This window comes from Eimeria acervulina, genomic scaffold (assembly GCF_000499425.1).
Source record: "Eimeria acervulina Houghton genomic scaffold, Eah_scaff392, whole genome shotgun sequence".
NCBI classification, from domain to species: Eukaryota; Apicomplexa; class Conoidasida; order Eucoccidiorida; family Eimeriidae; genus Eimeria; species Eimeria acervulina.
The window spans coordinates 20001-31431 of NW_013547342.1; the positions used below are offsets into that span (position 1 = coordinate 20001).

Consider the following 11431-nt stretch of genomic DNA (forward strand, 5'->3'; position numbering starts at 1 on the left):
TGTAGAATATATATTATATATAATATCACCCCCCCTCCAATATATAAAATATAATATATATATATATATATATATATTCATGCGTTTATTTCCTTATATATAATATATATATATAGATTTGCATGCAAATGCCTGTGTATTTGTTTATTAATTTATATACTTGTGCAGATAAACATATACAAGAATTAGTGTAGGTGCTGCAGCAGATTAAGCGAAGAGATGTGCTGGGGGCCTACTTCCTGCTCGCGAGCCATTTGCTGCAGCTGGTGCTGCAGCTGCTGCAGCTGCTGCTCCAGTTGCTGCTGCTGCTGCTGGTTTGCTGCAGATTGCATGCGCTCCTCCTTAAGGGTTTCGTTCTCCGCTTGCTGCTCAGCCAGCGCCTTCATTACTAAAATCAGCTGTCTGTACACCCGAACAAAGCCCACATGCTGCTTCTGCTGCTGCGGTTTCTGCTGCTGCTGCTTCTGCTGCTTCTGCTGCTGTTGCTACATGCACACGCCTGCTTCTCTCAAGGCAGCGGCAAGAGGAGTTCGGAACAAGACCAGCAGCAGCAGCAACACCAGCAGCAGCAAGAGCAGCAGCAGCAGAAGGGGTCTCAGGTACGGCAATAGCAGCAGCAGCAACTGCGGCAGGGAGGACGTGATGGACGCCAGCAGCAGCAGCAGCAACAGCAGCAACAGCAGCAGCAGCAGCGTGCTGACCTGAATTGCTGCTCGTTATCATCTTGAAGTTTTTCATAGTTTACCTGCAGCTGGGCCTTCGCCTCCTGCGATGCACACCCACAAACCCTGCTCTTTTAAACCCTAAACCCTGAACCCTAAACGCTAAGCAGCTTGCTGAGGGGGAAGTATAGCAGGGCGTAGGTGCTGGGGTGTACATGCAGCTTCCAGGTGTACCTGCAGCTGTCTGTGTTTGTCTGTGAGTGCGTTGAGGCTGCTTGATGTTTGCTGCTGTCTCTCCAGCAGCAAGCGCAGTTTTTCTTCTTGTTTAGCAATTTCTTCTTTCTGTACACAAACAAAACAATAAAAAAATAATCAAATACTCTTTAGGTATGTTGTTATACATCATATATGCATAGGCATGCATGCATGCAGTACAGCAGCAAACAGACACACGAAAAACCACCACCTCCTTTGAATGCCGCCGCCGCCGCCGCAGCAGCAGCAGCAGCAGCAGCACGAGCAGCAGCAGCAGCAGCACGAGCAGCAGCAGCAGCACGAGCAGCAGCAGCAGCAGCAAGAGAGCAGCACCTGTTTAACATTAAGTGCAGTTTGAATTTGCAGGTCTCGCGATATAGCCGAAGCATCAGGCCCCGTCACATTCCTACCTTCCTCTAAGCTGGCCCTTAGGCTGCAGCAGCAGCAGCAGCAGCAGCAACAGCAGCAGCAGCAGTAATGTGGAAGCAGTAGTGTCAATAGAAGCAAACAGCAGCAGCACACCACCATAAAGACACGCGCAGAACCCCACAGTGAACCCCAAGAAACTGCAGCAGCAGCAGAAGCAGCAGCAAAACCAGCAGCAGCAAAAACAGCAGCACAACAACAGCAACAGCCATACCACCACCAGCAGCAACACCACCAGCAGCAGCAACACCACCAGCACCAGCAGCAGCAGCACCACCAGCACCAGCAACAGCAACACCACCAGCACCAGCAACAGCAGCAACAGAAGCAGCAGCAGCAGCAACAGCAACAGCAGCAGCAGCAGCAACAGCAGCAAGAGGCATACCTAGTAATGGCGGTCTCTTTTGCATCAAGAAGCCTCTCAAATTCAGCTACTAGTTCTCTTCCTCTTTGCTGCTCCCTCGCCAACTCCGCCCTCAGCCTGCAGCAGCAGCAGCAGCAACAGCAGCAGCAGCAGCAGCTAGTGGGCCCCACCATTGCTTGTTCAGACAGCAAAAGCTTCAATCCAGACGAACGCGCACCAAATGAACAACTAAGAAAAAAGACAATAAATATTTGCGTATAAAAGGAGACAGTTATTATTTGTGTATACAAAGGAGACAGTTAATATATATGTTTTAAAGGAGACAGTTAATTTATGTTTATTAAACGGAGACAGTTAGTTTATTCAGGTGTATGCATCACTTGTGTGTCTCCTCCGACAGACGCTGCTGCTCAGCTGCATGCAGCCGATCCATTCGCTCGGCTCCTTCTTTAAGTCGAGACAACTCCACCTGCAGCGAACCCCAAACCCTAAACCCTAAACCCTAAACCCTAAACCCTAAACCCTAAACCATATGCGCTGAAGTCCCAAGCTATAAAGCCGTAAACCGGAAACCCTAAACCCTAAACCCTTAGCACAAAAACTGCAAACCATAAACCCTAAACCCTGATCTCCAAGGCGGATAGGGTTTAGGGTTTAGGGTTTAGGGGGACTCACTTCGTGGGCCTCTTTAATGAGCGCCAGGCGCTGCGCTGTCTGTACAGCCTGCAGCAAAACAGAGAAGCTCTTTAATAAGGCCCCAACTGCTGTTTGTTTTATTTATAAATGTATAACTCAAAAACTAAAACAGCAATTGCTGCTGCACGTAGCAGCAGCAGCAACCGCAGCAGCAGCAACGGCAGCAACAACAGCAGCATGAGTAGCAGCAGCTCCACCAGCATCTCCCCTAGCTGCAGCAGCAGCAACAGCAGCAACAGCAGCAGCATGCGTAGCAGCAACTCCACCAGCATCTCCCACAGCAGCAGCAGCAGCAGCAACCGCAGCAGCAGCAGCAGTGTACAGCAGCTAACGTTGTTTCTTGCTTCCTCTAGGCTTTGCTGCTGCCTCCGCATCTCCGCTTCTCTGCTGCGGGTCCCCTCAGCGACAGCAGCAGCAACAGCACGGCAGCTCAGCAGCCAAGAACTCTCCCCAGAGACAAACCCTTCAGCAGCAGCAGCAGCAGCAACAACATTAGCAGCAATGAGAGGAGCAACAATTGCAGCAACAGCAGCAGCAGCAGGTACCGTGGCAGCAATTAGAGAAGCAGTAATAGCAGTAGCAACAGTAATAGCAGAAGCAGCAGCAACATCAGCAGCAACTTGAACAGCAGCAACAGCACCACCAACCGGAGGAGCAGCAATGGGAGCAACAGCGACTGCATCAGCTGCAGCAACAGCAGCAGCAGCAGCAACAGCAGCAGCAGCAACAGCAGCCTCATGAAGCCTCACCCCATTTGCTGAGGCTCTGCAGCCGCTGCACTAAAGGGCACCTCCCCTCCAGCACCCCCGAGTCCCCCCACCCCCCCACAGCAGCAGCAGCAGCAGCAGCAGAGCCTGCTGCTGCTGAAGCTGGAGACTCATTGCTTGTGAATTGAATGCAGTCGATTGGGGGAACCGAGCGAAAGGAGACAGGGAGACACTGCAAGCAGCAGCAGCAAACGCAGCACCTCCTCACAAACCTCACCAACCATGCAGCAGCAGCAGCAGCAACAGCAGCAGCAACACCAACGGCAGCAGGAGAAGCAGCGACAGTAACAGCAGCAGCGGCAGCAGCGGCAGCAGCGACAGCAGCAACAGCAGCAGCAGTAGTAGTAGTAGTAGTAGTAGTAGTAGGTACGTTAGGACGAACCAGCGCGCAGCACTTATGAAGCAGCAGAAACGCTTCTTCTGCTTCTGCTGCTGTTTGTGGGGCGGTGAGAGGCCCAGCAGCAAGAGCAGCAGCAGTTTGCTGCAGCAGCCGCAGAGACCGAGGCAGGTGTCTCTTCGTGCATGCACTCAAATCAAATGATGCATGCAGCAGCCGCAGCAGCAATTGAGTGTCTCCCCGCTGGGCAGCTTCTTCCCCTGCAGCAGCAGCAACAGCAGCAGCAACAGCAGCAGCAGCAGCATCGGCAATCCTGCGATGTATCAAGCCCCCAAATTCGCTTCTTCCTACTGCTGCTGCTGCTGCTGCTCCTGTTGCTGCTCTTGCTGCTACTTCTGCTGCTCCTGCTACTGCTAATGCTGCTGCTGCTGCTGCTGCTAAGAGCTACCTGCAGCAGCAAGAGGTTTGATGCAGAGGGCCTCCACTGCTGCACCGAGAGCATCAGTCCCTTCCCACAGGGCCCCAAGGAGACACAAATTTGCTGCTCCTCGCAGCCCTAAACGCGTCTCCTCTCCGCTTCGTGCTGCAGCAGCAGCAGCTGCAGCAGCAGCAGCAGCAACAGAACAGAAACAAACAAAAACCAAAGGCAGCAAATCGAAACACCTGTAAAACCCTCAAACACAAACAGAATCGCCCCACGACAAGAGAAGCGGAGCTGCTGCTGCTGCCTGTAGTGCTGCTGCTGCTGCTGTTGCTGCTGCTGCTGTTGCTGTTGCTGCTGCTCGTGTGTGTCTTACGAAGCAAGTTAGCGTTTGCTGCGAGTGCAGTGAGGGCCTTTTGTTTTTGCTGAGGAGACAAATACCGCCCTAAGCTTCGGGTGTCTGTACACCTCAAGCAACTCTCTAGAAATGCTGAGGTGTATATACAGCCAAGCTCCTCTCCATGTGCAGCAAAATATAAAAGTGCAGGTAAGCTCAGCGCTGAAAGGGCCGCGCTGCTGCGGCCTCTCGGAGGAGACGCTTGTTGCTGCTGCTGCTGCTGCTCCTGCTGCTGCTGCTCCTGCTGCGGGGTTTGGCTCTCTACTCGGGTGCTGCCGCTGGCGCCGCCCTGTGCTGTAGCAGCTCCAGCAGCTCCAGCAGCAGCAGCAGCAGCAGCAGCAGCAGGGCTGTCTTGCTGCTGCGGTGGGAGGCAGCAGAGCCTGTAGCCAATGGAGGCCCTAAGCGAAGCATTAGAGACGCACAGCAGCGCGAGCATCTCCGCAAGTGGTGCAGCACTCGAAGCAGCAGCAGCAGCAGCAGCAGCGGCAGCAGCAGCACGTGCTGCAGCAAGACCCCGCTGTCTATCTCCCCTCTCTTGAGAGGAGCCCCCAACATCCCTGTCTTCCCCCTCCGCCTCTGCGGTTGCTGCTGCTGCTGCTTCTGCTGCTGCTGCTTCTGCTGCTTCTGTTGCTGCAGCAACAGCCTGCAACGCTTGCAGACAAACAGCAGCAAAAGCTAATGCTGCTTCGTGGGCGCAGCTGCTGAGGCGCTCATGCATATAAGGCTCCTTCAGTGCTTCAAGGAGACAGGAGACAGATAGCTGCTGCTCCACAGGCCGCTGCAGCTGCTGCCTTGCTGCAGCAATTAGCAGAGCCAGCAGGTGCCGCACATTCGAGGGGCTGAACGATCCCTCACCGCTGCTGCTGCTGCTGCTGCTGCTAGAGAGGCGCTGGTATATTAGCCAAGAAGCAACAGCAACAGCAGCATCGGTTATTGCTGCTGCTCTTCCTAGAAGTCGCGCAGCCCCCCGCTGCACTGCTTTATGCAGAGGCCTTTGGGGGCCCCCTCTTGCTGCTGCAGCAACTTTAGGCAGAGAGAGGAGGCCCTCATATGCTCCCAATAGAGCTAGAAGCAACGATGTCTCCCTCCTGCTGCTGTTGTTGCTGCTGCTGTTGCTGCTGCTGCTGCTGCTGCTGCTAGTCGGGGTTACCGAGGAAGGCAGCTCTGCAGCAGCAGAGGCGTCCGCTGCGGGTGTTGCTGCTGTCGAGTTTGCTGCTGCTGCTGCTGCTGGTGTTGCTGCTGTTCCTGTTGCTGTTGCTGAGGGTATGCTAAGGGCCTCCTGTTCCGCTGCTGCAGCAGCCATTGTAGCCAGGAAGCAAAAGGCGTGTTGTGCTGCTGCTGGCTGCAGCAGCGCAGCAGCAGCAGCAGCAAGAGGAGACCTCCCTAAGCAGCTCAACAAGACATACAGCAGACGAGTTAGGCGTTGCAGTGTATCTCCAGCAAACGAATCAGTATGAAGGGCCTCAACCAATGGGGGCCCCCACCGTACCCATACATCAGCAGCAGGAAACACAACAACCCCACCTTGGGGGCCCCCTATATCCTCTTCTCCTGCAGCAGAAGGGGGGCCCCCAGAGGGGCCCCCATAGACGATACCCCTATTCTCCAAGCAAACGCGGCACACGCAGCATAAAACTCGAAAGAGGTGCTGCAGCAGCAAGGGGCCCCCAGGGGGCCCCCCCTCCCCTTGAGAGGGGGCCCCCTCATGGGGGCCCCCCCATCGTAGCACTGCCTCGCGTGTTGCAGTGCATGTGCATGCATTAGCCAATACTGTGAGGGCTTCTAAATAGTCTTTTGCTTCTGCAGGAGGAGCAGAGCCCCAATACTCAGCAGACTCAGTCCAAAGGGGGGCTCCCTGAAGCACCTGCAGCGCAGCAGCAACAGCAGGGTCTAGGGGCCCCCCGGGGCCCCCAGAAGAGCCCCCAAGGGGGCCCCCCAAGGGGCCCCGGGTTGATAAAAGGGGGCCCCATGGGGGCCCCTGGATGGGGGAGGTGACGGGCTGCTGCTGCCGGGGGGCCCCCTGAGCAGAAAACATTAAGGGGGCCCTCAGAGCGATAAGGAGTCTAGAGAGTGTTTGTTTATAAGAAAAACAACAAATAAAAACTGCTAGATTTATTTAATTTAATAAAGAAATAACCCAGAAGGTCGCCCCCCGACCTGTAGTATACAGTAGCTACTGTTGCTGCTGCTGCTGCTGTTGCTGCTGTTGCAGCAGCAACAGCAGGAGCAACAGCAGCAGCAGCAGCAGGAGATGCTCTAAAGTGCAAGATTACAATAATAAAGGCTCTTTAGATTATTTCTTTTCTTTAATAAACATATTATATAAAAATTAACAATTCACACATGCCGCTCGCTACCAAATAACAACAACCCCACCAAACAACACCCGCTTCAGCAGCAGCAGCAGCAACAGCAGCAGCAAGCCGCTGCTGCTGGTATTTGCTTCTGTTTGTCTCAGCGAGCATCTAACTGGGGGCCCCTCAGCAGAGAGGGGGCCCCCAGCTCTAGTGTGGGGCCCCCCTTTGGGGTTGGAGAGACATGTGTAGCTGCTGTTTGTCTTTGTCTTTAATTCGTACGATTATTTATAATATATAATATATGTAATGTATGTAGTGTATGTGAATATATAATATATTTTTATATAATATATGTGATATATAGTATATTATATAATATATATATATACACATATATATATGTATATATATATATGCAATAAGTGCTGTTTATATGCAATAGACTGCCCTGTTTAGTAAAAGAAAATCCACTAACGACCTGCCTATACACCCGAACGGTTTCTGCCGTCGCCAAGCTGTAATGTCTTCAGATTATTAGCCAGATAGCTAGCTAGCTAGCTAGCCCCTAGCTAGCTAGCTTGCTAACTAGCTATTTAGTTATCTAGGTGGATAGCTAGCCAACTCGCCAGCCAGTAGTCTTTCTAGATAGCATTCTCCACTGGGCTAACTCTCTCCCCCGCTAGCTAGCTGGCTAGCTAGCTGGCTAGCTAGGTCAGGCAGCTACAACAGCATGCAGATGGACCCCTAAAGATGCTGTTGAGTATCACCGCTTGTAGCTGCAGCAACAACCGCCTGTCTCCCCTCCCGTGTAACAGACCCCTAGGCAGCTAGCTAGCTGGCTAGCTAGCTAGCTATTCTCTAGCTAGCTAGCCAGAGAATAGGCTAGAGGAGTGGATGGCTAGTTAAGAGAAACGAAAAAACAAGCTAGCTAGCCTGATGGTGTCTCTCTTATCTCAGCAGCAGTGCAGGAGCTGCAAACTGCAACAGAGGGTAGACACCCCAGCTCGAGACTATTCTTGCTGCTGCTGCTACTGCTGCTGTTGCTGCTGTTGCTGCTGCTGCTGCTTGGAGTTTATAAAGAGAGAAGAAGCATGGGTGCTACCAGCTGTATAAGAAAGAGAGACACAGCTATAGGCCCTTAATGCGTCTCCTTTGAACTCAAGAGCCTAAGGAGACAGACGAGAAGTGCTGCAGCAGCAGAGAGGAGACCCCTGTTGTTCTTTTTTGTTGTTTGATAAAACACGAAAAATATAATAATTATTATCACCATAATAATAATTTTATTATTTAGTATTATTGTACATATTCTTTGTCTTCTTCGGCTGTCTCCAAAAGCAAACGCTGCATTACTGTCTTTAGCTGCATGTACACCTTGGGGTGTATCTGCATCTTCAGGTGTATGCACGTACAGTACACCTTCAGGCGTAGTGTATGTACACCTTGAGGTGTATGTACTGCTTAAGGCGTAGTGTATGTACACCTTGAGGTGTACGTACACCTTAAGAGCCAGTGCATGTACACCCTGGGGTGTCTGTGCATCTTGCGGTGTATTGTCTGTACACATTGAGGTGTATGTACACCTTAAGGGACAGTGAATGTACACATTGAGGTGTACATACACTTTGCGGTGTATATACACCTTAAGGGGTAATGCATATATACACCTTGAGGTGTATATACGCTTTGAGGTGTATATACACCTCACCGCTGCTCGGCTAATCAGCAACGCAAGCACAACAGCCAGCCGCAACTTGCAGCAGCAGCTTGCAAACAAAAACACAAAAATGCTTATCTCCACCAAAAAAGACAGAAGAAGGAGCAGCAGCAGCAGCAACTGCTGCTGCTGCTGCTCGTATAGGGATAGAGATAACAAAGGGACAGCAGCGGCGTGCTGCTGGAGCAGCTATTTGCTGCTGCCTCGGCAGCACAACTCCATTGGCCGTCGAGTGTCTCCTTCAGTATGAACGGGCCCAAACGGAAACGCCTCTGCACCCCTGCTGCTGCTACAGCAGCAGCAGCAGCAATAACAGCAGCAGCAGCAGCAGCAGCAGCAAGCACCCCACATCAGGGGAAGATGATTTCTGCTTCTGCCTCTGCCATTTCTTTTGTTAACTGCGCTGCTCGCGCTGCGAGGGAGTCTGGACCCACATCAAATTCTATCTCCTCAAAGTCAGCAGCAAAGCTCTCCCCTTCTTGCTGCTGCTGCTGCTGCTGCTGCTGCTGCTGCTGCTGCTGCTGCTGCTGTTGTTGTTGCGAGGGCTTGTGCTGAGGTGGAGTGTCGTCTGGGTGCAGCAAATAAACTCGTACCTCCTCACCCACTGGGGAATCAACGGCAATCCAAGCAGCCTTCTGCTGCTGTTGCTGCTGCTGCTGCTGCTGCTGCTGCTGCTCCAGCTGGTTCTGCTGCTGTTGCTCCAGCTGGTGCTGTTGCCGCTCCAGGTGTTGCTGTTGCTGTTTCACCTCCTGCTTCTGCTGCTCTACCTGCTGCTGCTGCTGTTGCTGCTGCTCTTGCTGCTGCTGCTGCTGCTGCTGCAGAGGTGATTTGGGTTTGATGAGGGTCCTGACGGGTAGCAGCAATCTGCTGGCGGAGGAAATCCACGCCGCGGCCCAATCTTCATCTTTTCTCTGTCTCCAGCGCGGGGCCTCGAAGACTGTCTCTAAATTTAAAGCAGCAAATACACTCAATGAAAGCTCTCGCGTAACTCCAGGGAGACACAGAGACACCGGAGCCGTCAGTACGCAGCCCCGTGCACGAGAATATACAAAAAAATTGCTGCTGCACCCTGCATGCAGCACAAAGTGCAGCAATCAGCAGCAGATAATACCCCTAATATACACAGCAGCAGCAACAGCAACAGCAGCAGCAACAGCAGCAGCAGGAAGAACACACTAAGCACGGCCAGTGCAGCAGCAGCAGCAGAGCTGCCGCTGCAATATCAACATCAATAAAAGCACCAGCAGCAGCAGCAACAGCCAAAGCAGCAAGCGCAACAGCAGCAGCAGGGAGAGCAGCAAAAGCAGCAGCAGCACCAGGGCGAGCAGCAAAAGCAGCAGCAGCAGCAGCAACAGCACACGTACCTTCAAGGAGACTGCCATCTCTGTCAAGAAGGACCTCCTCAATGGGGACACCTCTTTTTGCTGCTTGCTGCTGCGCCTCCTGCAGCAGCTGCTGCCTCTCTAATACCCAATCCGTGCTCTTCTCGTGTGGCTGCTGCCGCCCCCCGTGAGGCAGCAGCAGCACGTTGCACCAACGAACAGTGCTGCTGCTGCTGCTGCTGCTGCTGTTGCTGCTGCTGCTGCTGCTGTTGCTGTTTTTGCTGCTGGCTTCTTCCTTTTGGGTCCCTGGTGAGCCGTCTGAGTCTCCAACACTTACTAGCTGCTGCTGCTGCTGCTGCTGCTGCTGCTGCCCCTGCTGCTGCTGCTGCTGAGGTGGAAGGGAGCAGCAGACTGCCGATGAGGGGACTAGGGGCTCCGCCAGCATCATAAGTTTGAGGTTTGCAAAGCTGCTGTTGTCTCCTTTCGCTGCAGAGGAGCAATTGCCCCCCTCTGCTGCTGCTGCATCTGCTGCTGCATCTGCTGCTGCTGCTGCTGCTGAGGAGGAGGAGGAGGCCGCAAGGGCCCCCGGGGGGAGCGTAGGGAGCGCCAGGGCTTCTACCAGTTGAGGCAGCCCCAGTGGGGTGAGGATAAGGGTAAGTGCAACCTCTGTCCCCTCTGGAAGCATTGCTGCATCTGCTGCTGCTGCTGCTGCTGCTGCTGCTGGGGGTGCAGCAAGGAACTTAAAGAGGCGCAGCAGAAGGGTGATGTCTCTTTTGAGTGTATGGCGGAAGCACTCATTAAAATCAGCAGCAGCACTGCGGTGTAGGGGCCCCCCATTGTCGATGGGGGCCCCCGGTTGCTGGGGGCCCCCTTGCTGCAGCAGCGCGGCTTCTCTTCGAGCAGCAGCAGCAGCAGCAGAGGCAGCAAGACGGTGTATATTCCTCTCTAACCCTAAGAGCCTCTTCCCCCCCTTCACTGTCCTTACAGCCACATAAAAAGAATCGCGTAAAGTCATCAACAGGGGGCCCCTTCTAAACCTTAAACACCCAAGGGCGACCCCATTACACAATAACAAACGGGGCAAACCCCCAAAAGGGGGGCCCCTTAAGGAGGGGCCCCCCACAGGGGGGCCCCCTAAGGAGGGGCCCCGCACAGGGGGGCCCCCCATGTAGGGGCCCCTCACAGGGGGGCCCCCCACAGAAGAACCCTCGGTATAGGGGGGCCCCCCAGGGGGCCCCCCCTGTAGGGTATCCCCAGGGGCCCCAGGGGGGCCCCCAACGGGGGGGCCCTCCCTCCGCAGAGAAGGCGGGGAAAGTGAGGGTGAGACGGAGGGCTGCATAGGCAGTGGAAGGACGGGGAAACCCTAAACCCTAATAAACCCTAATAAACCCTAATAAACCCAAGTAAACCCTAACAAACCCTAATTAACCCCGATACACCCTAATGAACCCTAATAAACCCTAATAAACCCTTATAAGTTTTAATAATAGTAACTATATTGGCTGATGCAGAGGCCCCTAAGGAGTAAGCACCTCTAGCTTCCACTAGCCTACAGCTCTACTGCTACGCCTACTGCGCTTTAGGACTTAGGGCCTATAGGGTCTAGGTTTAGGGTCTCGGGTTTAGGGTTTGGGGTTTAGGGTTTAGGTGTGAAGGTATAGAGAAGGGTATATGAGGCAGACTCAGCCGAAGCTTTGTATGTGTGTGTTTGTGTGTGTGTGTGTGTGTGTGTGTGTGTGTGTGTGTGTGGGGGGGGGGGGGGGGGGGGGGGGG

The 11431-nt window shown here is 53.5% G+C and overlaps 2 protein-coding genes across 2 annotated transcripts in view; both read right to left on the reverse strand.

The window, feature by feature from the left end:
- EAH_00036420 (hypothetical protein, conserved) overlaps positions 1-6360 on the reverse strand; it is a gene marked incomplete at both ends in the record, with an annotated part of 7070 nt that extends 710 nt beyond the window's left edge. Inside the window, 10 exons of the mRNA XM_013392061.1 lie at positions 237-402; positions 702-766; positions 897-1004; positions 1251-1350; positions 1729-1824; positions 2088-2176; positions 2736-2866; positions 3153-3342; positions 3553-3767; positions 4305-6360. Of these exons, the coding sequence (XP_013247515.1) occupies positions 237-402; positions 702-766; positions 897-1004; positions 1251-1350; positions 1729-1824; positions 2088-2176; positions 2736-2866; positions 3153-3342; positions 3553-3767; positions 4305-6360 (3216 nt within the window). The remainder of the gene's footprint in view (positions 1-236; positions 403-701; positions 767-896; positions 1005-1250; positions 1351-1728; positions 1825-2087; positions 2177-2735; positions 2867-3152; positions 3343-3552; positions 3768-4304) is intronic.
- A 2326-nt stretch (positions 6361-8686) lies between these two features.
- Positions 8687-10997, reverse strand: EAH_00036430 (hypothetical protein, conserved; the record flags this gene model as incomplete). The annotated part of the gene is made up of 2 exons (XM_013392062.1): positions 8687-9405; positions 9701-10997. 2 exons carry the CDS (start codon positions 10995-10997, stop codon positions 8687-8689), a joined length of 2016 nt encoding a protein of 671 aa, XP_013247516.1.
- Between the last annotated feature and the right edge of the window lie 434 nt (positions 10998-11431).